This window comes from Martes martes, assembly GCF_963455335.1.
Source record: "Martes martes genome assembly, chromosome: 7".
In the NCBI taxonomy this organism is placed as follows: Eukaryota; Metazoa; Chordata; class Mammalia; order Carnivora; family Mustelidae; genus Martes; species Martes martes.
In genome coordinates, this window is record NC_137894.1 from 63,186,686 (window position 1) to 63,209,874 (window position 23,189).

Below are 23,189 nucleotides of genomic sequence, written 5' to 3' on the forward strand. Positions count from 1 at the left end.
GCATAGTGTGTTTGAGAAACAAATTAGTTTGTTACAGATGGAGCATTGGATTTGAGGAGTGCATAGGATGGGTTAAGATAGAGTTACAAATTTGGCAAATTAAAGCTAACGTGGTAAGATATTTTAATTTAAATTTTATCCTTAGTCAGTGAAGGATGTTTGAAAGATTTTGAACTGGTGGGTAATATGAACAGATTTGTGTTTTCCAAAAAGCTCTTTGGCAGTAGTGTGTTGGCTACATTCTAAAAAGGTTGTGTGTGGGGTAAACAATTAGAGTTGTAGTCCATGTGAGACTTCATGCAACCTTAATGGTGATATTAGAGAAAAGAAGGAGGATCAGAGATACAGAATGGACACATTTTGGGCACAGATTGGAGATGAAAGAAACAAGAGATTAAGAGGACACAAGGTTACTTTTTCAAGAGCAGGAAGTTACGTTTTGGAAGATAGATAATTGAATTTAATTTGGGCCATGCTGAGTTTGAGATGCCATGAAACTGCCCAATAAAATGTCTGGTAGCCATTTGTACTTCTGGTGTGGTGTGGAGCTTAGAAATCTGGGCTTAAGCAATAGTCTAATGTATTATCAGTTTACAGGTATTAAAATACCTATGGTCTTTTCATAATAAATAAATTTAAATAATAAATTATCTGTATGGTTCATCAAACTAAGATCTTGGAGGAATAAGTGTTTGGATGGAAGAAGTTGATGTTTGATAGTTACAACTTTTTCTTTGAAGGAGATGATGATGACATGTGCTGAGATTCCTGGTGGCAAGGATTGAAGAGAACAGTGAAGGTTTAGAGTGTTTGCTTTTGGCTATAATTTAAAGAAACACACACAGTAGTAAGCTGTAAGTTACATTGATTCAAGAGGGATTTCTGTAATGGATGACAGTGGAAAGACAAGAGAGCAAGGATCCTGAAGCTGCTGGCTTGAGAGTGGTTTAAGTGATATACCATGAAATCTAACTAAATGAGAGGGTGGGGAACTAGCTGTTGAGGGATTGTTTAGAATGAAAGAGACTGGCTTTTATCAAACTTGAAGATCACATATAATAGGAATATGAGATAGATAATTAAAAGATTAGGTTATGGTAGGAGATTGATATATTTGAACTTTAGTTTTCAGAGATGAACCTTTGCTTAGTGTGAATGTCCAGGTTATAGTCATGGTAGATGCTTAAGAAAGCAGTATAAACGAAGAAGGAGCTCAAGAGGGTAAGACCTTTAAGGATTAGTCTTAGGTGAGTCATTGATATCACCTGTAGTAACCACTAGGTGATGTTTAATAGAGCTTTGAACTGGTAGCTAGGTGTTAAATTCCTCTGATTGAGAGAGGGTGCTGGCTGCAGTTGGGAGATGTCAGCAGTGGGGATAAGTGAAGAATTATATAGCTAGGTGACATCAGTCTCAAAGGAACAGGCATTTTGTGCCAATCCAGTGGAAAACCATTGATCTGGTAGCAGAAATGGAAGTAAATGAGGTTGTTTTTTTTTTTGGAAGTAAATGAGTTCTGATTCAGTTAGTATGTTGTGGGAAAGATGTCAGGAAAAGAGGATTTTTGGAAAGGGGTTGAAGCTGTGATGGAGAAGGAATATGGGAGATTGATTTTATTGAAAATGACATTTGGAGCATTCCATAAAGAAATAGAGTCGGGGGGCGCCTGGCTCAGTTGTTTAGCTTCTGCTTTCAGCTTGGGTCATGATCTCAGGGTCCTGGGATGGGGTTCCATGTTCGGTGGGAAGCCTTCTTCTCCCTCTCCCGTTCCCCCTGCTTGTGTCCTGTTCCCCCTGCTTGTGTTTCCTCTCTTGCTTTGTCTGTGTCAAATAAATAAATAAGATCTTAAAAAAAAAAAAAAAGCTAGTTGGGTTTATCTCATAGTGGAAGAAGAATTGGGCAACAGGGTCTTCTAGGTGGTGGTCGAGTATGGTGAGGAAACTAACTTCAGTCTTTGTTACTAAGATGGAATCTTGTTAGGAAATTGTTCTTATGTCTCTGAATAAAAATGGTCTGATGATTAGGGAAACAGCTCATTCTTGGATAACTACGTTTGGCTTAAAAATTACAACTGCCTACAGTGGCTAGGATGTTTAGTACTGGAAGAATCAGGAGCTGTTTAATGGAAATAAATAATGGAAAAGATAATGGAAAAATATATATATATAATGCCTAGCTCATAGTAGGTGTTTAATAAATGATATTTGCTTTATTGAAAAGTTCTATAGTCACCAATACTGTATTGTATACTTCAGAGTTGCAGAGAGACTAGATCTTAGATTTTCTCACCACGGAAAAATGGTAATGATAGGATAGAGGTGTTAGCCTAAGGCTAGGTTGGTAATCATAATGCAATATATAAATGTATTAAATCAACACATGCAATTGAAACTTATACAAGGTTACATTGTCAGTTACATCTCAAAAATGTTTAAAAGTTTTAAATTATGACTGTGGTTTGACTATAAATAGGTGTTTCTAAACTATTTGAACACTCTTAAGAAAATTTAGTTCACTAATATCATTCTATTTTATAATAGTCTTTATTCCTGATTATTTGAAATGTCTGGAAAAGACTCATTAACAGTGGTATCCTCAGCTCTATCTCTGTTGCATTTAATTTTTCCAAATATTTGAATTTACTTTTCATTATTTAATTTCGCTTTTATTAAAATATATTTCACCTATGTTATGTAAATTTAAGGGTAAACAGGTTGATTTGATACATTTATATATTGTAATATGATTGCCTTGTAACAGTAATTAGCACCTCTATCACATTACATAATTACCTTTTTTTAGTGGTTAGAACAATTAAGTTCTAGTCTCTTAGCAAGTTTGAGGATTATAATACAATATTTGTCTATATACACTCTACAGTGCATTAAGTCTCTAGGGCTTATGTTTACTTGCTGTAAGTTTGTACCCTTGAAAACATCTATGTCTCTCCCCCAACCCCCTGTTGAGTTTTTAAACGATGGTTGTGAGCATACTGAATCTTGATTATAGGAACATCAGGATCCGATTCCCCAGGACAGGCTGTGGAAGCTGAAGAGATAGTAAAACAACTTGATATGGAACAGGTGGATGAGATCACTACCAGTACTACTACGTCAACAAATGGAGCAGCTTACTCAAATCAAGCAGTTCAAGTGAGGCCATCAATAAATAATGGTTTAGAAGAAGCAGAAGAAACAGTTAATCGTGATATCCCACCCCTTACAGGTGAAGAAAATTCCTTTTCTTAATGCATCTTCATGAATAATGTATAAAAATGCAGTATTTTTTTCTTTAATCGATCAAATACGTAAGTTTTTCTTTCTTGAACATAAAACGATTAAAATTGGAAATAAAACTTTCTCCCCCAAATCTGGTCATTTTGAAATTGAATTTTTTTAAAAGGTTGCTTTGAGGGATGTCTGGGTGGCTCAGTTAAGCATCTGCCTTTGGTTCAGTTCATGATCCTGGGATCCTGGGATCTAGTCTTGTGTCTGGCTCCCTGCTCAGCAGGGAGCCTGCTTCTCCGCCTGCTGCTACCCCTGCTTGTGCTTTCTTTCTCTGACAAATAAATAAAATCCTTAAAAAAAAAAAAAGGTTGTTTTGATTGAGCATTGGTCATTTTACAGTTTATTTGTACTAATCTGACTACTTAGAGAATTTTAACACAAACAGTAAAACATACACTCTTGATATAATTGTACCAGTCTCAGACCTGAAGTTCCCACCTGCAGGCAGCCGTGTACCTTCAGATTTGTTGCGTATATAGATGACATACTCCCAAAAGAAGCTTCTTTTTCTAGATCTTTCCCTACATCCAAACTTTGCAGCCTAATTCTGGATCCTTATAAAGGCGGAGCCTGAGCCAGTTGTCATGGAAATGTAGAACATATGAGATCAGAATTTATTACCTCTGAGGGTTGTGATATACAGATGTACAAAGCTAAAAGATGAAACTGTTCCATCATGCTTAAAAGCAGAAATAAAATTGAGGATGGTCATCTTTTCCCAAAGGAACAAGATCTCAGGCTTTTATTTTAGATTTGTTTTTTTATTACCTATAATGCCAGGCATTTGAGAGACCCTAGCACATATGTATTGGTTCAGAAATGTAGTTTGGTGTAAGGAAGTAGAATGATGTTCTTCCCTTGAATATAAAGGGAAACTTGAAAAAAATAAAACAGAAAACATTAAAAAAATGCATACAATTATGAAACTTCTATATAGCACAACCCAATAATACCAGTATGAAGAGAAAAGCGAAGTAACAGAAAAGATTTATTTTAAACTGGTCTAATAAAAGATTAATTTCTATAATGTTAAACATAATATCTATAATGTTAAATTGTTATATTTTTAAAAATATTTTATTTATTTATTTAATAGAAAGTATAAGCAGGGGAGCAACAGGCAGAGGGAGAAGCAGACTCCCCACTGAGCAGGGAGCCTGATGGTGGGACTTGATCCCAGGATTCTGGGATCATGACTTGAGCCAAAGGCAGCTGCTTAACTGACTGAGCCACCCAGGTGCCCTATAATGTTATATTTTAAGAATAATAATGAATCTGTCGAATCAAAATGGATATGCACATAGTTCATTCTTGGGTAGATAAGATTTACAAAGGAGCCAACTCTTCACCTATCATTTTATGCTCTTTCCTTCCCCAGTGCTTGGGCAAATAGACTTAAGTCCAGGCCTCTTGTTTGATGTTTGTTCATTATTTTTGTGCTGCTTTATAATCCTTTGTATTTGTTTTTTTCTGACAACAGCGAAAATAGAGAAGGGATTTCTATAACATTAGTGGTTTCTGGGGCGGGGGGGGAGGGTGGGAAATAAAATTTACTCCAGTTGTCTCATTCATTTTTTCCCCTAACATTTATTGAACACCTATTTTCTGTGATGGACGTTATTTATAAAGATGAATAAGATAAATGCTCCTTGACCCTGAAGAGTACACGATCTAGTTGATGAGCCAGGTAATCACAAAAGTTACTGTACAGTGTGGGGAGTGATATTAGAAATAAATGCACAAAATGATGAGGTGGCACATTGCATTTACTCTGCATCATGACAGGATAGAAGAAAAATTTTTGCTGATCTTAAAAGATGAGTATGAGTGACAAAGGTCATTACTATTACTTTTCCTTAACTTCAAGAACCTAGCCAAAGAGAATAAGAAGGAAGGAGACTGGCTCTGTTATTTACTTAGCTCTGTGACTTTAGTCAGCTTCTGAGATGGTTTTCTGACCTTTAGAAGGGGAAATAATTCAGGGTTTTGAAAACTAAATGGGGTGAAATAAAAATGCACTCAAATATTGCTTCCTTTCCCCCTTTCTCTGAAGTTAATAGGAATTTGAAACAGAAGTAGTTAGAAGATATATTTTATATTACCCCTGTGCTAATGAACTGTTATTGGCATAAAGTTAGTTGTTAGATGGACAAAAATTAGGCTTTACATTTATTGTCATTCACTAGACGTATACACTATGTTACAAGGTTATACATACACAAAGAATTAATACATGATAGGGGCACCTGGGTGGCTCAGTCATTTAAGTGTCTGACTCTTGGTTTTGGCTCAGGTCATGATCTCAGGGTCATGAATTGGAGCCCCATGTCAGGCTCTACGCTCATTGCAGAGTCTGCTTGAGAGTCTCTCCCTTTTCTACCCGCCCCCTCCCCCCCCCCCGCCGCTGCTCTCCCCACTCACGCATGCACTCAGTCTCTCTGTCTCTCTTTCTCTAACAGAAATAAAATCATTAAAAAAAGAATACCTGGTAATACCAAAAAGGATTTGTTTTTGTCCTTTGACTATTATCCACCAATATTGTATTCCTGTAGATAGATTATAGAAGTTTTTTTGAGTTCGCACTGTCTTAGTCCTTTTGGGCTGCAAAAACAAATTACCACAGACTAGGTGGCATATACACAGCAGAAATTTATTTCTCTGTTTAGGAGACTGGGAAATCCAAGATCAGAGCACCAAGCAGATTCATTACCTGGTGAGGGCCTGCTTTCTGGTTCATAAACAGTTGTCTTCTCATGCATCCTTACATGGTAGAAGCTATTTGAACTCTCTTGAGTCTTTTTTATTAGGGCACTAGTCCCATTTATGAGGGTGGATGACCTCATAACATCCTAAAGTCTCCACCTCCAAATACCATTTTGTGGGGACACAAACATTCAGCCTGTAGCATCCATCTTGAACTTTTATCTCGGAGACAGTACCTCTAACTTAAAATCTTGTATTTTGTCCTCTCCTTGAATTTGTTATAACTATTGTCTTAGAAAATTCCCAGCATAATTTCTTTTTTTCTAAGTTTTTTGTTTATTTAAGTAATCTCTGTGCCCAACATGGGGGTTGAACTTTTGACCCTAAGATCGAGAATCATATGCTCTTCTGAGTAAGCCAGCCGGGCTCCCCTTCCGGCATTATTTCTAATGTTCTATCATTTGACGGAATTTTAACTTAAATGTAGAATGGACCGTTTGTCATGGAATATAGAATTACTTCATGATTATTTTTAGGTTGCTTGTAAATTAGGAGTAAAATAAAGCCTCTTCTAAAGCAATGGTTTCTATACAGAGCAGCATTTTGTAACTTTTTAAAAGAATTTAGACACCACTGAGATTCCTGTAAAAATGTACATACAACATTTTTTCATAAGTTTTCAAGGGAGTTTCATGAACCTCTTAAGGAGTGTTCATAGATCTCAGGTTAAAAACTACCTCTGGCTGTAAGGTCAGCACAAATATATACTGATTGCTTGTACGGGTACAGGGTAGTTTGCTAAGTGTCACTGCTTACAAGAGCCCCATGAAATATTTATGTTTATATATATAAAACACCATTCAGCTAGAAACTGAAATTTCATGGAGTGTATGTTTCTGATAATAAGTAGTAAATTTTCTCTTGGCTGTGAGGGATTTTAATTCTGCCAGCCATGATTTAGCTTGCCATTTTACCTGTAATGGCAGTTTTTTCTTTTGGGTCTGGAGTTAGATCTCTGTGTTAATAAATTTGCTTTACATTACTGTTTGTAAGTTATTTCTGTCATTTCTTGAACCTAAAATACACAGGGCTTCAGGAAAATCATATAAAACAGTAAAAATGTATACTTCATAGTGAGTAAAAGTAACATTTTGTTTTTCATTTTATTAAATAGCACCAGTAACTCCAGATAGTGGCTATTCATCAACTCACGCAGAGGCCACTTATGAAGAAGACTGGGAAGTATTTGACCCGTGAGTTTTTTTGTTTTTTGTTTTCCTTTCCCTCTTGGAGCAGAATGAAAGATGGTGGAGGGGTGGCTGAATAGTATATTGGAAAGAACATGTAACTTGTAGGTATTAATACTTTTACTGAGTTACTGAAGTACTAATATTTTCAGTTTTATTTACATTTCACAGGTTTTGGTTTACTAGATTAAAAGTAGTATTATTTAATTAAAGATTTAAATATGAGCTGAATTTAGTAATATGTTTTATATTTATAAAATGTAGAAATGAGATTTTCTTAAAATTTTATTTGTAGGTATTATTTCATCAAACATGTTCCACCACTGACAGAAGAACAACTAAATAGGAAACCTGCTCTTCCATTGAAAACAAGAAGCACACCAGAATTCTCCCTAGTTTTAGACCTGGTAAGTATATTATATGTACTGGTAGAGAAAATAAAGGAGTTAAATTTCTTTTTTAAAACACTAGCCCAGAATACCTGGAAGGATAAAAGTGAATGTGAATAATTTTAAACATTTACAAAACATGTCGTGGATGTTGTGATATGTTTTCGTTTGAAGCATAGTCTATTGCCAAGGTCCTCAGTTTGGTTGTCATCAGGTACTCTTTGAAAATAAATTAAGTTTTCATTTTTTAAATTAGTTCTTTCCTCTGTATCTGAGACCCTTGTGATTTTTTAAAAAATTTCCAGATAAATCCTACTTCATTTCATGCATAGATTTCGTCTTTTTTCGGGTGGGGGTTGGGCGTGGTGTCAGGATTATGTTTTCTTGAAGAATCAAATATTATTTGGGTCCCAGTGAATGGACCTTATGCAAGATTATAGCCCTTTTCCTCTTATTTTTGTGCATTATCTAATACCAATGACTTTATTAATAGACTCCTAAAAACATGAGCTCTTAATGCTAATAAAACCTTTAATATGCTCTCTTGGTCTGTTAAAAATTTATGTTTTAGGGTACCAGAAGAGCTTTGAGAACTGAACACCTACCTGTTACATAATATTGGGAAGCATGTTATTATTTAGCCTTTGATACTGGTATCCTGTAATTGGAAATGTGGTTTATTTCTCATAAAATTTTTTTCTTGAGGAAAAGTTTATTATTTGAAATCGTAACTAGCATGTATATTTCTTTTTTGAGAGTTCAGCACCTTAGCCTTTGTCTAGCCAAAGAGACGTAAGAGAGCTCTCCAGAGGTCCTAAGTATTAGGTATTTGTTAGAGGATAAGTAGCAAGAGAAAAATTTTGAAACTGATTGTGAGTAGTGTAGATTTGATGTGCAAGTTAGTGAAAAAACTGAAAAAAGAGCTTTTGCTATATTTTTGTGTTAGGAGTTGATGTGGTCGTGATAGCACGCTTGACCATACCATTTTTAATCCAGTGTGAAGCTAAATGGAAAAGATAGGACTTGGCTGAGCATAAATGAATAATTTTATAGAAGTAAATGAAGAATGATAAAAATTTAGATAATCTATAGATGAAGAAGTAGTAGAATTAGTTATGATTCAGTTGAGGGAAAGAAGATACCTTTTTTAAGATGCTAAGACAATACCTTGAAATGTATATAGACTGATATGCTATTAAAAGAAAATGAGGCATATCTAGAGTATTTTTTGCTCTTTGCCTCCCCAGAGTTAACTTTAGGTTAAAAGAAACACTCCAGCTAATAAGATGTGGAATCACAAGGTATGAATATTTGTGTTTCATTTTAATTCATTGTAAATGCATTGGAAAATTTTGGGGGTAGTCATTGGCAGTTTTTTTTCCCAAAAAAAGTGTTTTCTCACTTAACTACAAATAGAACTGTTTTTTAATCATTATTTAAGAAATATAAATGTTGGCACATATCTTAGATGGAATGATCCTCACCTTCTTATCCTCTTAATAGCAAACAGGGTTTGATAATCAAAAATGACAAGTCTTCATTGACTGCTAATTTAGTTAAATAATGTTTATGTCTGAAACATTCAACAGATACTGAGGTATCCATTTTATAATAAAATCTTTATAAAAGGTTAAAGGATAAGGAGCTATGTGAATAGAATGTATGTACTTTTAAAAATAATTAGATTCTAAACTTCCATTTGCTAATTGTTAAATAAAAGGAGCATATATTTATTTTCCTTAACAGAAAGTTGGCAGCTGCAGAATTCAGAACACTGGTTCTCAAACTTGAGCATGCATCGGGATCACCTCACGGGCTTATTAAGTAAAGATTGCTGAGCTCCTCTTTATCCCCCTCTGAGTTTTTGAATTATCACAAGTGGAGCTGGAGGATTTGCATTTATAACTAGTTAGAATATTGCATTTCTAACTAGTTACTTATTTGCATTTCATTGCAGATGATGCTGATACTACTTGCTGGTCCAGGGACCATACCTGAGAACAAGTGGCTTAGAAAATTCTATCCCAAATTGCTATGCCACACATAGGAATGTATGATAAATATGAAATTCCACATATGAATGAGTACATTCATAAATGTGTTTGGTGTCATGGGTACATGAAATTATCATTTGAAATTTCTTTAAATATCTTGGTTCACTTGGTATGTGCTTTTTATTTTAAGGATGAAACACTAGTACACTGTAGTCTAAATGAGCTAGAAGATGCAGCACTTACTTTTCCAGTCCTTTTCCAAGATGTCATTTATCAGGTAATTAAAAACAATTTGTAAATTGCTTTGGCCTGTTAGACAATGTTCTGAACCAAGAAATCTTTGGTAATTTTGTGTGTGTAAAGTTCAATGTGTTTTTTCCTAATTGATTTCATCAGTATATTACTGATTTATTAACACAAAGTAGCATCATGCTAAATAATTACACAAAACATTAAAGTTACCAAAAAATGTCAACTTTTTAAACCCAGTGATCTCTGCTAGTTTCATAATCTGTTTGCCAGCAGGTGGAGGCGGGAGCACTGACATCATAGATCCCCAAGAAGAAATTTCCAGGTTAACACCTGGTGTTTTGGTTTTTTGTGTGTGATTTTTTTCCCCCCAAAATCCAGTTAGTATAAAAATTCATTCCTTGTTGGTCATTTTTATTTCCTTTTGTAGTAATATCATCTGTAGATTGCAGTTTGGTATATATCTACTTTATATTAATCCTAGAATTCCAGGACATTCTTCCAGTTACTGCTTTAAAAATCTGGGTAAAATCATTTCTCCCTCATCTGTGTTGATGGACAGGTAACCATGCAAAATGCAAATATTATTTACATTTCACTGTGAATTATGTGTGTTGGCCATAGTTTTTTCTTTACGTTTGAGATTTTTCTGTCATAAAATTTCAATTTATTTATATGAATACACTTTGAAATTTGCAAAGTGCCTTTCTGTGGTGGTGGTGGTTGTTAACTTAATTAGCATTACCTTCATACACACCAGTTGTTGAGGGTTGGGAAAGGGTCAAAAGTCTGTTCTTTGTCAAGAGGAAGCCAACCCAAGGATTAAATAAAGCTGCAGAACATTTACTGTGTGGATGATGGAAAGGAGCTCATGGTTGGTTGTGCTCTTAAGAGGCAGTTAGAATATGGGTGTAGTTTTCTTGGCACTTGATAGTTCCTGTCCTTTGGGAATCAAAAAACTCAGAGTTAAATAGAAGTTTGTGGTTCGGGATCTGCTTTACCTACTTTATCTTGTAATGAGTCATAAGAGAATTTACTTTAGCAATTATTGTTAGTTCTGGTTTAACCTAGATAGGCATTTCAGGCATGCTAGTATTGAGCACTATATTCATTTCCCTTCTGTGGAAGCTTGTTTTAGTTCTGGCTTTTGATTACAGAATGAGCAAAATATACACAAGAATAAAGGATTTTAAGATTTTTGTATTTCTTTTTAACTAGATATTATTTGGCTTAATGTAATCTTTTTTCTTAATAAGACATTTTCTGCCAAATAGGTTGTTCTTGTTTAGTCCACATCAAAGACAGGAGTCTTGTGGCAAATATAAATAGTTCAGTAATACCTCAGTTCTCTCTTTTTAGCTTGATAACTTCGTTTTTTGTTCAAAATTGCTTTCAGGCTCTGAATTTGGAAAGGAAAGTTGTTACTTGAAACATACTAAATAATTATTTTTGGATGACTTCTTAAGCTTTCAGATTTGAAATTTGTTTCTTGCCGACAATTTTGGTTTGTTTATATCATTTTTAGTAGTGAAGTAAGAAACTTGGAAAGTAGATGAGTTTGATTCTTCCCTTTCATGAGCATTTCTTTTTATTGTGACCATACAGTTGAATTTTTTCTTGCTGCTTCCACCATTTCTGTCTTCTCTTTTTTTAAAAATAAAGTTCTTACGATTTTTATGTTGATCCAGGATAGTTGTCTTATTTTGAAGAAAAGTCTTCTAGCGGTGCATAAACTTATAAACACCATACATGTACTGCATCTACCTCTGGAATTCAAAGAACTCTTTTTCTTACATATTCTGAATTACACTTTCTGAAACGGAAAAATAAATATTCTAGCCTAAATTAGGATCAGTGAGCAGGAAGTTTGAATCTCATAAGTTACAGAGATGAGATTGCATTTTATTATTATGCTTTATTAGCTACTAAATTGTGTACAGAGCTTAGTCTCCCTTCAGTAAATTTTTGAGGATGCCCATAGTTAACATTCGGTATAATCCCTTGGATTTCTGGTTTTGGCATAGCCATTCTGTCTGCTTTTTTAAAAAATAACTGAAGAAATCTTGGGTTAGGGTTCCCCTAGTTTTCAGACCAGCAAGCTCCCTTTAAACAGGGAATGATGTCTTTTAAACTTTCAGTGGTGTTGTCTCCATCTACTGGCAAAGAAGAAATATACACAAGGGTCTGAGATGATCTAAGAGATTTTGGAGAAACCACATTATTAGGTAAGATGTAACTTACATATTTAACCACTGCAATATAATGTGGCCCACTTAAAGGTAGAAACCTGTAAAATACTGTATATACTCTTAAAAAATAATTTATTGAGATGAATTCACAACATAAAATAAACCATTTTTAAGTGAACAGTTCCATGGCATTTATCTATATACTCTTGAATATATCAGTTCCATAGCATTTACATAGCATAGTATATACTCTTAAACTGGTTATGTTAAGGTAGGATCAAATTCTTCATCTGAATCAGCACCAAGTAAAGTGTCCTCTTGGGACTTATTTTACTTCGGGTTTCTTTTTATGGTAAGTTTGTTATGGTTGGCCTGTATGTAATTTTAATTCTACTTGTTTTTGTTTCTTTCAAAACAATTTAAGTGTAAATTTTTTTACGTATGCTTTAATAACATCTATGTTAGAGGTTGGCAAACTTTTTCCTGAAAAGGGACAGTTCTTAGTATTTTAGGTTCTGCAGTCTCTGTTCCAAATACTTTTTCTGCCATTGTAGCATGAAACTAGTCATAGACAGTAAGTACATAATCAAATAAGCATGGCTGTGTCCCAGTAAAACTTCATTTTCGAAAAGAAGTAACGGTTTGTATTTGGCCCACAAGCCATAGTTTGGTGACCCTTGGTCTAATAATTATGAGAGTATATACAGTAAATTTACGTACTCAAATTCTAAGTGGGAGTAAGTAATCAAATGTTCATCAGAATTCTTAATAATGTATAGAGAAATTTAAAACTAGATCCATTATAATCTGGTTGTGGGCTTTCTTAGTTTTTTTTTCAGATGAAAGTTTAAGGAAAATTTAAGGTGATCACTACTCATATTTAAAGATTGCCTGCCTTAATGGTATATACTCTCTTTTTGATTGATAAGTAGGACTCAACTTACTTAATCCAGTTCTCAGAATTTTTGAGCAGGTCGATTATTCAAGCCTCAATTTACTACATTGAGTGTATTTGAATTCATTTCTCTGGGGGATAAGAAATCCTAAAAGATACAACTCAGAATTTGATATATGTTACTGCTGACACTATATGGATAGACAGATTGTGGTTTGTGTAGATGAGAGAATAAGTCATTCGAAAGAACTGAGTTTTTAAAGTGAGGATATGGCACTCACAAAGCAAAAGTATATGGATTTTTGTTTGAATGGGTCTTTTTTCCCCCTTTAAATTGGTTGTTTTTCCATAAATTATTTTACTGAAGTTAGTTATTGGGAAAACGTATTTATTCATAGAATGGTGCAAATGCATTTGATATCTGGAAAAACAAGTGCATGATCATTTCCAGTGCACATATTTAATCTTTATATTTAGCTTATATTGACACATTGTCAGGAAATCCATCTCGTGGTGTTACTCAGTTAAGAGGTCTCCACTGTATTTAGTTTCTGTTCCTGCAGATCCACCAATTCAAGACTCTAGGTCATCTCACTCCCTCTTCCATCCAGAAGATGACTTCTATCCACAAGCAGGACTGAATCAAAAGACAGATTTTTCACTTAGCTCTTGAGCTGAACCACCTCCTCAATGACCTTCCTCTATCTCCATCAAGAACTGGAGCTCAGTTTTTTGAAGATGTAATAGAGCTACTCAGCCCAAACGTGGCTAATTGAAGACAAAAAGAAGATGCCTCATATCTTTCACCACAGTACAGCCAAACGTAACTGTGCTGTCCAACTCCTCATTCTGTAAAGTATGGCAGGGGCATCTGATTTTTGACTCTGTTCACCAATAAGACTTTAGCCAGTCAGTGGCTTTCTGAAGATCAGTAAAATCATCAAACTTTGGGTCAGCTGTCCAGAAATCAGATTGTGGTAAGCACTCAAGGAGAGATAGGTTCCGTAGGGAGCTACTTGCTAAAGGGTGCTTTGTTTTATTAGTAGAGGTTGCTTGTATGGGAAAAGTTGGGGGGAGAGGTGGGTGGGAAATCCATGTTTAGCGAAGCTCCACCTCTTCCCCATTACTGTAGTTTGTTTTCTGGCAACCTTATAGCATAGAGTAATTTTCACAAGGTTCTCAAATATTTTGTACTACAGAACAAGAGGAATAGAGGGTCAGTGGCTTCTTTCTCCTCTTTATAGTCTTTCGTAGAAAAGTCAGCATTATTTTTGCTTCATGAAGAAAAAGCAATCATGTAAATGAAGAATTTTGTAGTAAATATCTAATCAAGTTTTTCCTTCTCTCAGGCTCTGACTTAAATTGATATTAACCAAGAGGCATTTTGTTTTGAACTTCACAAAGCATAATTTTTGTTGTACAAAAGTAGTATGTATAATTGTGCCCTAAATAAAACATTTGGGGTCGTGGACACTTAGTTTTGAGGATTAAAATAATATTTTAGCTGGTAGGGAACAATATTCTGATAATTAGTTGTAGGTTAATATTAAAAAGTAATTTTAAAGAAACTTTCCTTATTAGTAAATATAGTTAGTCATTGGTACTAATTTTTTCATTGTAATTATTCATTACTGATTTTTAAGGTTAAAAAAAGAGAGCTGAAACCTACAGTTATCTACTTCTCAAAGATGATAAAATGTATTTCATGAGGAATTCTTTGTATTCTTTGAAAATGTATCTTAAAACTAGAGGTAATTTATTTTAAAAATGCATGGAAAATTCTTCTTCAACAGCTGAAAACGTTCTGCAAACGGGAGAGGAGACAGTTGATTGCTAAACATATTAAATTGTTTAGACAGTTTAGAATTTGTTTTTAAAGGCAGCATTTTTGTTTTACTAAAATGACCTTTTTTTTTTGCTTTTAAAGTGATTAAATTTCATGTAAATATAAACAGCAATAGTTTATATATATACACAAACAAATAAACAGTGTATATATATACACACACATAAAAAATATATATGTATGTATGTATGTAATGGCCAGTTTTTACTTGAAAATTTTGCTTCGTTGGCAGCTTATCTATATGAATACCATAAGCTTCACTTTATCCCATGTAGACTTTATAGGAAAATCCCTTTTCTGATTTATTCCTATTTAGTATAATGTTTTGAACAATCTTTTAGTTAGGGGTTTTGTTTTTACTATTTTTTATTTTGATGTTTTAGTATTTACCTATTTGTTTCCAGATTGATCTGCCTACAAATACTTTCCCCAGCAGCTATCTACTTCTTGTTGGAACTGTGTTAAGCAAAGGATGACTATAATGTCACCCAGTGGGTTATGAAGTTGAGGTCTCCACAGGGCCTGCCTGAGCAACCCTCTTCTATAAAGAGGGTTTAGGTTTTATCTCTATGCTTCAGTATTGATGCTAAGAAAATGCTCACTAAGTTAAATAGTTAAGCTATCAACTGATGCAATTCATGATTTAAAAGTATAGGTTACTGCTGTATAGCTTTCTCTTTTGAGTTGAGGTTATCCAGTTCTGCCCCGTTGAATCATACTCATTCCAGCTATTCTCCTTACAACTGATTACTTTTAAATAATAGGGTGGATAGTAATAATAGTTGTTGGGAGTCTCAGTGTGCCATGCACTCTTCTAGGTACTTTACATGTATTAGCTTATTTAACCCTCACAACAACCCTATGAGGTAGGTACTGTTACTTTACCCACTTTATAAATGAAGAGACTGAGGTGTATAGAAGGGTTAACAACTTGGCAGAGTCAACTTCTACACCTATGGTGTGTACTAATGTTTAGATTTTTCAGTTATTTGTAGCATCTCATTCTTCACATTCCGCAGCTTTGTTGGTTTTCTACTGCTTTAAAGTCTTACTGCTGATTATATAAATAGTATTTACCAATCATCTTTTTATTTAAAGGTGCCATACTCTTAAGTAGGTGAGCCCTCACTGAATTGACTGTTTTGTTTTGTTTTGTTTTAAACCCATATCAGTATGGAACACCTGGCTGGCTCAGTTGCCAGTCACTCTTGATCTTGGGGTCATGAGTTTGAGTCCCATGTTCGGCATAAAATTAAAACAATTTAAAAAACTTTATCAGTATAGCAATAAATTCAAAGGATATCATGGAAAAACTTTTAATAAGATGTTTCTTTTTAAATTTGGTAAGGTTGTATTATCTTTGCTTACAGCCATTTAGAAATATTTTTCCTTGGGCACCTGGATGGCTCAATCAGTTAAGTGTCTGCTTAAGCATCCGACTCTTGGTTTTGGCTCAGGTCATGATCTCAGGGTCCTGGGATCCAACCCCACACCAGGCTCTGTGCTCCGTGCAGAGTCTGCTTGAGATTATGTCCCTCTCTTTCTTCCCCTTCCCCTGCTCGAGTTTTCTCTCTAAAATAAAGTAAACCTTTTTTTTTTTTTTTAAGACATTTTTCCTTAAAAGATTTACATGTAAGAATTTTTTTTTCTTCACTTGCCCACAAAGGGATGGCTGCTTTGGGTGTTTTCTTCTCCTCCCTCTCCTCCTCTTTCTTCTTCTTTTTTTGGTCATGCTGTTAAAGTTATCTGTGAAATTAGATAAGGTTTGGTAAACTAATAGAAATTATTCAGTTTATATAGATTGAAATCACATACTTAGTCATGAATATGACTGTCGTAAAATATTTCTAATCAATTTATAATTAGATTGTTATTTTGGTGACCGCTTTTATTATACCTAGTTTTGTTTACCATTTATGGCCTGGCTGGACTATGTGCATACACAATTATAGGATGTTCTCACTGTCTTAATACCAAAGAAAGTACAGGCTGTCAGGTATTATTCATATGAAGGAATGTTGATGTACTGTTAATGTAATGGTTTGTTATATATATTCATTACTTTTATATATATAAAATTTAAATTTTAGTAAAGTCAGTCCACAACAGATTATATACAAGATTAGTTCCTTTATCACTATTTTGCAGATATTATTCTAGTAGATTTTATTTTTAAAGTTTTGTATTTTGAACATATTCATAAATCCCTATCTTTGCATAGTAGTCAGTCCTATTCAAGATGTATCTTTGGGTACGTATTTTTATATCATTGTTTCTTTGTAGCATTCTGTATTATTTTTAAACTTTTGGCTTTTTCAAAAGGTATGTTGTTCAGTGGTGGGAAGATTAAAACTTTGTAAAGAGTTACAAGTTTGAAGAAGGATGGTTAGTGAAATACTAAGTAGAGAAAGAATGTGGAAAATAGGAAGTAGGCAGCTCAGGACAGGAATCTTTATGATGAGAAAGTTAGGAGAAGATAAATGTAGTTAAGAGCATCTGTGGAATAGATTTGGAAGCATTCTGGAATGCCTCTATGCATTTGTGTATTTCTGTATCTCTGTGACCTCACAGGATAAGTAATTGTTGTCTCTTTGTATTATACATATCTTAAATTGTTTTGTTTCCCACTAGATTACTTAGTGTTTGACTTTTATATATTTTTTGCTTTAATATATTCATCCAAATGACTTAGACCCTGCTGGCCTTGTGTCTCAATTTCTATTTTTCTTTCTGAGATTTTGCCTTTGCAGCACAGAGCAGAACTTCCACCCCTGCTCACTGTTAATATTGTATCTTTCTATATTCTTCTTTTTCACTAACCACCTTAGTTTTGTGTATACATTTTAATACTGAAACACCTTCCTGTTCAAATGGAGAATCTGTTTTGAGGATAGGAACTTCTATACCTAACAATTAATTCTATTCTCATGTAAGGAAACAGTCTAGCAATATATTCCTCATCTTTAGGGCCACATCTTCCCCTATAAACAAGTATATTTTGAGAGTAATGTCAGATTTTAAGATGTATTTTTATATTAAGAATGGTCAAAGTAGTATAATATATAGCATATATAGTAGTATACATTCTATGTATAATGAAATAATAGTTTTGACTTAATCTGGAAGTCATGTATAAGAAATTTAAAATGTCACCTTTGTATGGTGCTCCACTTCCTCTGCTTGGATAATACCGTTTACATAGAAGTATTCCTCTAAAATAAAATGGAATTATGTTAGGGTTCAGAGGAAACAAATCCCAAATTACAGAGACCTTACTTAGTTTATAGTATGGAGCAAGTGATAACAGAGATATTGAGAACAAAAATGCAAAAATAAAGTATTTTGGTAATTAGCACTGATGGTTCATAGTTTATCATCCTTGAGATGAGGTCTTTGGAAAAAAGTATTGACTAAATTGATTTTTTTTCCTTAATCATCACAAATCTATTTTTGAAAAGACACATAGTTAATAAAAAATGTTATTTCCAGTTAAGACAGTAATATATCTGAAATCTGTCAGTTACCTGGGTTGGCCACAAAGAATACCAAATGTTTTTAGGATGAAAAATGTTAAAACTAATTAGAAGAGCAGCTCTAGTTAAATTTCATGTGCCTCATCCTAAATGATAGTGATTGGATACCAAGGATTTGGTTATTTTTATTTGCTCTAGGGGTAGGGGTATATGGGTTTACTTTTGTTTTTGATTAGTCAAGAGATGGAAATAAAATGCCTAAAAGGATTCAAAGCAAGTGTACTTTATCATTCTAGCCTGGAGGTAGGGGTAGTGATATTCTTAGCATATTAATAATTGTTCAGAATTTGTCTTCTACAAATGATTAGTTTTTAAGGAAACTCAGTAGTTGTCCTTGTGTAGTTATATAGGCTTGCTTGTCTTTCTCTGTTTTGTCTGTATTGCTTAACTTTGGGTAATTCTATTTCATTTACTCAACAGTTTTTGTTTTGTTTTTTTTTTTAAATCAAGTATTTACTGTATATTTGACATTGTCTTAAGCCCAGAGGGTCCTGGATATAAAGATTGGTAGTACAGTGGTTGCTACTTCCTAGAATCCTTTGCATGATTTCCCTGTTCTTCCCCAAAACATTCCCAGAACGAAATTTTTATCATTTTTGTGTGGATGTCTATTAATGACAATTAAATTTCATGAAGCCTAGATTTTGAATTTGTAGTTACTAGTAGGTTGTTGTTGTTGTTTTTTTTAATCTGAATCCAGTGAATCTGGTGCATACATCTTCTATAAGTATTTGTTGTTCATGGTGTTCGAAGTTAATAATCACTGTTGAGTATAAAGTATAAAATTGTCTTTATAAAATTTTGTCATAAAACGAATATAATTTAAAATCTTCTGCAAATCCATTTTAGTGGTTGCTCTTGGCTTAAAATTTTGTGCTTTTTGAATTCTGGAGTGTATTACAAGAGCTACATTAAATGTAGGCAAGAAGACAGACACACATAAATAAGAAAGGGCAGTTCTTTGGGTACTATAGTTTTTCCTGATACTGCCAGTAAGTTTTGATAACTGGTATTTGACTGTTATATTTTCAGTCTCAAGTAGCCTAGTAGTGCTAATTTAGATGCTACATCTGAATCAGTAAATGTAGAAAAAGATTGAATTCTGAAAAATTCCAGTTATTTAAACCCACCAATCCAGACATCTCTTTCTTGAACATTATTTATCTTAATAGAGATTGAAAATAAAGGTATTCTTAGCAGGTGATTGTTAAGAAGAAATTCTGAATATAGAGGAAGGTCATTGAGACAGGTCAGCTAGAGGTGGACACAGCCTGCCTAATAATTGGATGGATGCTACCTGGCTGGAAGATGGAGCTGATTGGCGGATCAAAATCTCAAAGGGAAACCTTCAGTTTTTAGTTTAAATGTTTCCTAAAATTATATTCCACAAAGTTCTTTTACATTGTATGGTGCCATTTAAATATTAAAAAGTGACATCACAATGACTATTATTTCCCTACCAAAAGATTGTTTTAAGTGATTCTTGGTTTATAAAATATATTTGAGTGGTACTTAGTGAACTTTTCTATTACTTTAAAATATGAACTTCTTAATTACGATATATTCAGAGTTAGAACACAACATCTCTTATAAATAAGTTGTTTCTACTCTGTATGTTTATTTACTGAAGCGTGTCTTTGTTATTTCTTCAGGTTTACGTGAGATTAAGACCATTCTTCAGGGAATTCCTGGAACGAATGTCTCAGATGTATGAGGTAAACATGCTTAAGCTAATTACATAAGTATTTTTATTTTATTCAATACAGTACCCATATTTAGATCATGTATAATGATTACTTCTTTTCCCCTGAATTTGTAGATCATTCTTTTTACTGCTTCTAAGAAGGTGTATGCAGACAAGTTACTGAACATACTAGACCCTAAAAAGCAACTGGTCAGGTAAATTTAATTAAGAAATAGTGGAAATGTCTGTCACACTGATCTATGAAATTACTTTGATTCTATTTAATTTTGATGGCCATTTTCAGTTGGCTGCATATATAGAGATTGGTTGTGTTGAATGGTGAAATGAATTTTTTTAAGCCCCAAACTCTTTAAGAGTTCCAAATGATATAACTCCAGACAGACGTTCTTTAAAGGATACAAAGATCAAATGTATATATTCATTCACAGTCCATCTGTATCCTCACTTCTTTTGGGACTGGGGGGAGATTGGGGGTATGTGGAATTTTTCACTGTGTGCATGATATTTTCACTTCCTTATGTCTCTGAGATAATGCATGTTATGTCCCCTGTTTAATGGCATAGAGAAATAAAGGTTAATTTTAACAGAAAGGATAAATTAAACTCTTTTGCTTTTTTCAAGAGCAAATTTGTCCTCCATGGAAAGAAAACATTACATGACCCTAATTGGAAATTGCAGTTGGTTTAGTCACTCAAGTTATCCTGATCTGGACTCAGTTCCTTGTGTGTGTCCTGAGCCAGCAGATGCAGTGTGTTCCTGGTTAGGTGGGAGTGCCTTGGGTAATTTTAAAACAGTTTGAAAATTAGTTCCATTGTTTGTGTCAACTGAAGTGAGATATTAACACTGTTAGCAGTCTTGCTGGATCCTTTAAGATGCCAGAGTTAATCTTTGATTTTTTTTTTTTTTTTTGACCAAGAGCTGTAAGAGATGCCAAAAAAGGCTCATGAATGCTTTAATAGCTGGGAGTTCATTTCCTTGAATACTTTCTTCCATATTTTTTTAGTGAAAAATCCTAATTTCTGCTGTTAATGGTACCTTTGTTATTGAGTGGTTGCAGCTATGCGAAAAGACATTTTCTGATGTCCACACTTAGATTTTCTTTCTTGTAAATGGAACTTTTTAATCTAAAGCATCAGAATTTGTCCTTGTCACTTTCCATTTTATCTTATATAAGCAAGCATCAGATCAAAAATGAAAATGGTGTTTTCTATTTATGAAAGTATAATACATGCTCATTTTACCTAACTTTAACAAAAGTACACAAATGATTTTGCTTTGATGACTTCATTCATTCTGAAGATTTCTATTCAGCACCTCCAGTGTTCCATGCAACAGTGGTGAGCAATACCAGCCTTTCCCTCTTAGAGATTTCAGTTTTAACTGGGGGGCAAGTCATAGTCATGGAATTACGATGTTACAAATTAATGCCCCTCTTTTAAACTAGTTCTATAAAACTTACATATTTGGGAGTTTAAATTTGTTTTATGTAGTTGTATTTGAATAATTTAAAACAGGAAGAACTTTTTAAATAGTAGATTGAATTCATTAGAATGCTAAAGAGAATTATGTTGAAGACAAGGTAGACTCAGAAATTCGATGATGTCTGAATCTCATGCGTCCAAATGCAAATCTGATGACTGGCAAAAGTAGTTCCTTTGTAAAACTGCAAATACCTGCTACTGACTGACCGTCAGACTCCTGAATAACTGGAGGAGTTTTATTGTAATTTAATTGAAGTAATCATTAGTATCCACATACATAGTCATTTGTCTCCTGTCTTGGGTGAGTTTACTGCTATTGGGGAAGAAACAGTAGTAGTAACTTGCATTATGTGCTGCACTAGCTTCTCCAGTTTCCTCAGATGTAACGTAAATGTTCATACAAATAAAAATGGAATCTTTTATAGGCCCAACCAGGAATGAAATTCTTTTGTCTGGTCTTAACCTTTTCAAAGTAGGATGGTCTTTAAACCATACAGAGGTATATCATGATTTAGTTAAAAGTATTCTTTATAAAAAGGGAGGAAGAGAACTATTTTTAATACGTTTCGTCTGGTTAGAAAACTGTCATCACCACTGGCACTGGTGTTTTTAAGGTTGAGTTTTGTTCTCAGAGCTATGACAAGTTTTGTTGGTAGAAAATGCCCCTTTCTTGAAATTCCATAATTAAAAATAGAGGTATGAGTAGACCCTAGCTGCTGAAAATTGTTTAGTGGGATTAAGACACAAGGAAGCCAAACTTACCAAATTATTAATGTATGCATTTCAAGGTGATCTGTATTATTAGTAATATTTGGAGACTAACATTTTGAGTGCTAAATGAGATGATATAATTTTGACAGTTTATAAGTATTATTATAAAGCCTTTCGTAGCTTTTTAAAATGATAACAGCACTTTTCAGTTAAGTATCATTGGTAAAACATTAGTTTACACTTGTAATAATCTGAATTCATCATTTCATTCAATCCTTGTTTTTTCAAATGATCATATACACACTCAGCTAAATTAAAAGAAAAATGGGTGTTTGGGAAAAGTTGAAATGATGGAATGTTTTGGCCTCCACACCTTTTCTCAAAAAACTATAAGGGAAACTAAAAACATTTTTAAAAATGCCAACACAGAAACATTCCTTCTTATATTTTCTATTCTGGCATGTACAGGGATAGGGAGGCTGTGTGGTCTTCTGGTTAGAGCAAAGGACTGGGAGCCAGGAGGATCCTGGGTTCCAATGCGGGGCTAACCACTGACTTACTGTGTGACCTTGGGCAAGTCACTTGACCTCCTTGTGCCTCAGTCAACCATCTGGAAAATTGGTTAAAAAGCAGGACCTCGCTGACAACCAGATGCTGCATCTGAACTGAGCTTTCCTGGGTAAATAAATTACAAAAACAATTTACAGAGTTTTTAATCCCTCTTTATAATTTAATATAACATTTTGGGATAAGCCGAAGTTCTTAAAGGCATGGTAATATTTGGTTGTAAGGTTTCAATAATTGCTAACATTTTTAAAAAGTAAAACTGTAGCCCAAAGCTTAGGCTCACATTTATATTTGAATTTCCTTTGTGAGAGAAAATAATAAGGCTTAAACTATAAAGCCTATGGTATGTCTATGTATGTTTCAGTATATGTTGTAATTTTTAGAGGTTTTTTT

At 33.9% G+C, this 23,189-nt stretch overlaps 1 protein-coding gene across 2 annotated transcripts in view; it reads left to right on the forward strand.

Annotated features, from left to right (window-relative positions):
- The window catches only part of CTDSPL2 (CTD small phosphatase like 2), a 76,907-nt gene that overhangs the window by 48,781 nt on the left and 4,937 nt on the right, over nt 1–23,189 (forward strand). For both annotated transcript variants that reach the window (XM_080808202.1, XM_080808203.1), the window contains exons 5-10: nt 3,010–3,225; nt 7,165–7,243; nt 7,533–7,644; nt 9,811–9,897; nt 19,985–20,047; nt 20,152–20,231. In XM_080808202.1, the coding sequence (XP_080664328.1) occupies nt 3,010–3,225; nt 7,165–7,243; nt 7,533–7,644; nt 9,811–9,897; nt 19,985–20,047; nt 20,152–20,231 (637 nt within the window). The remainder of the gene's footprint in view (nt 1–3,009; nt 3,226–7,164; nt 7,244–7,532; nt 7,645–9,810; nt 9,898–19,984; nt 20,048–20,151; nt 20,232–23,189) is intronic.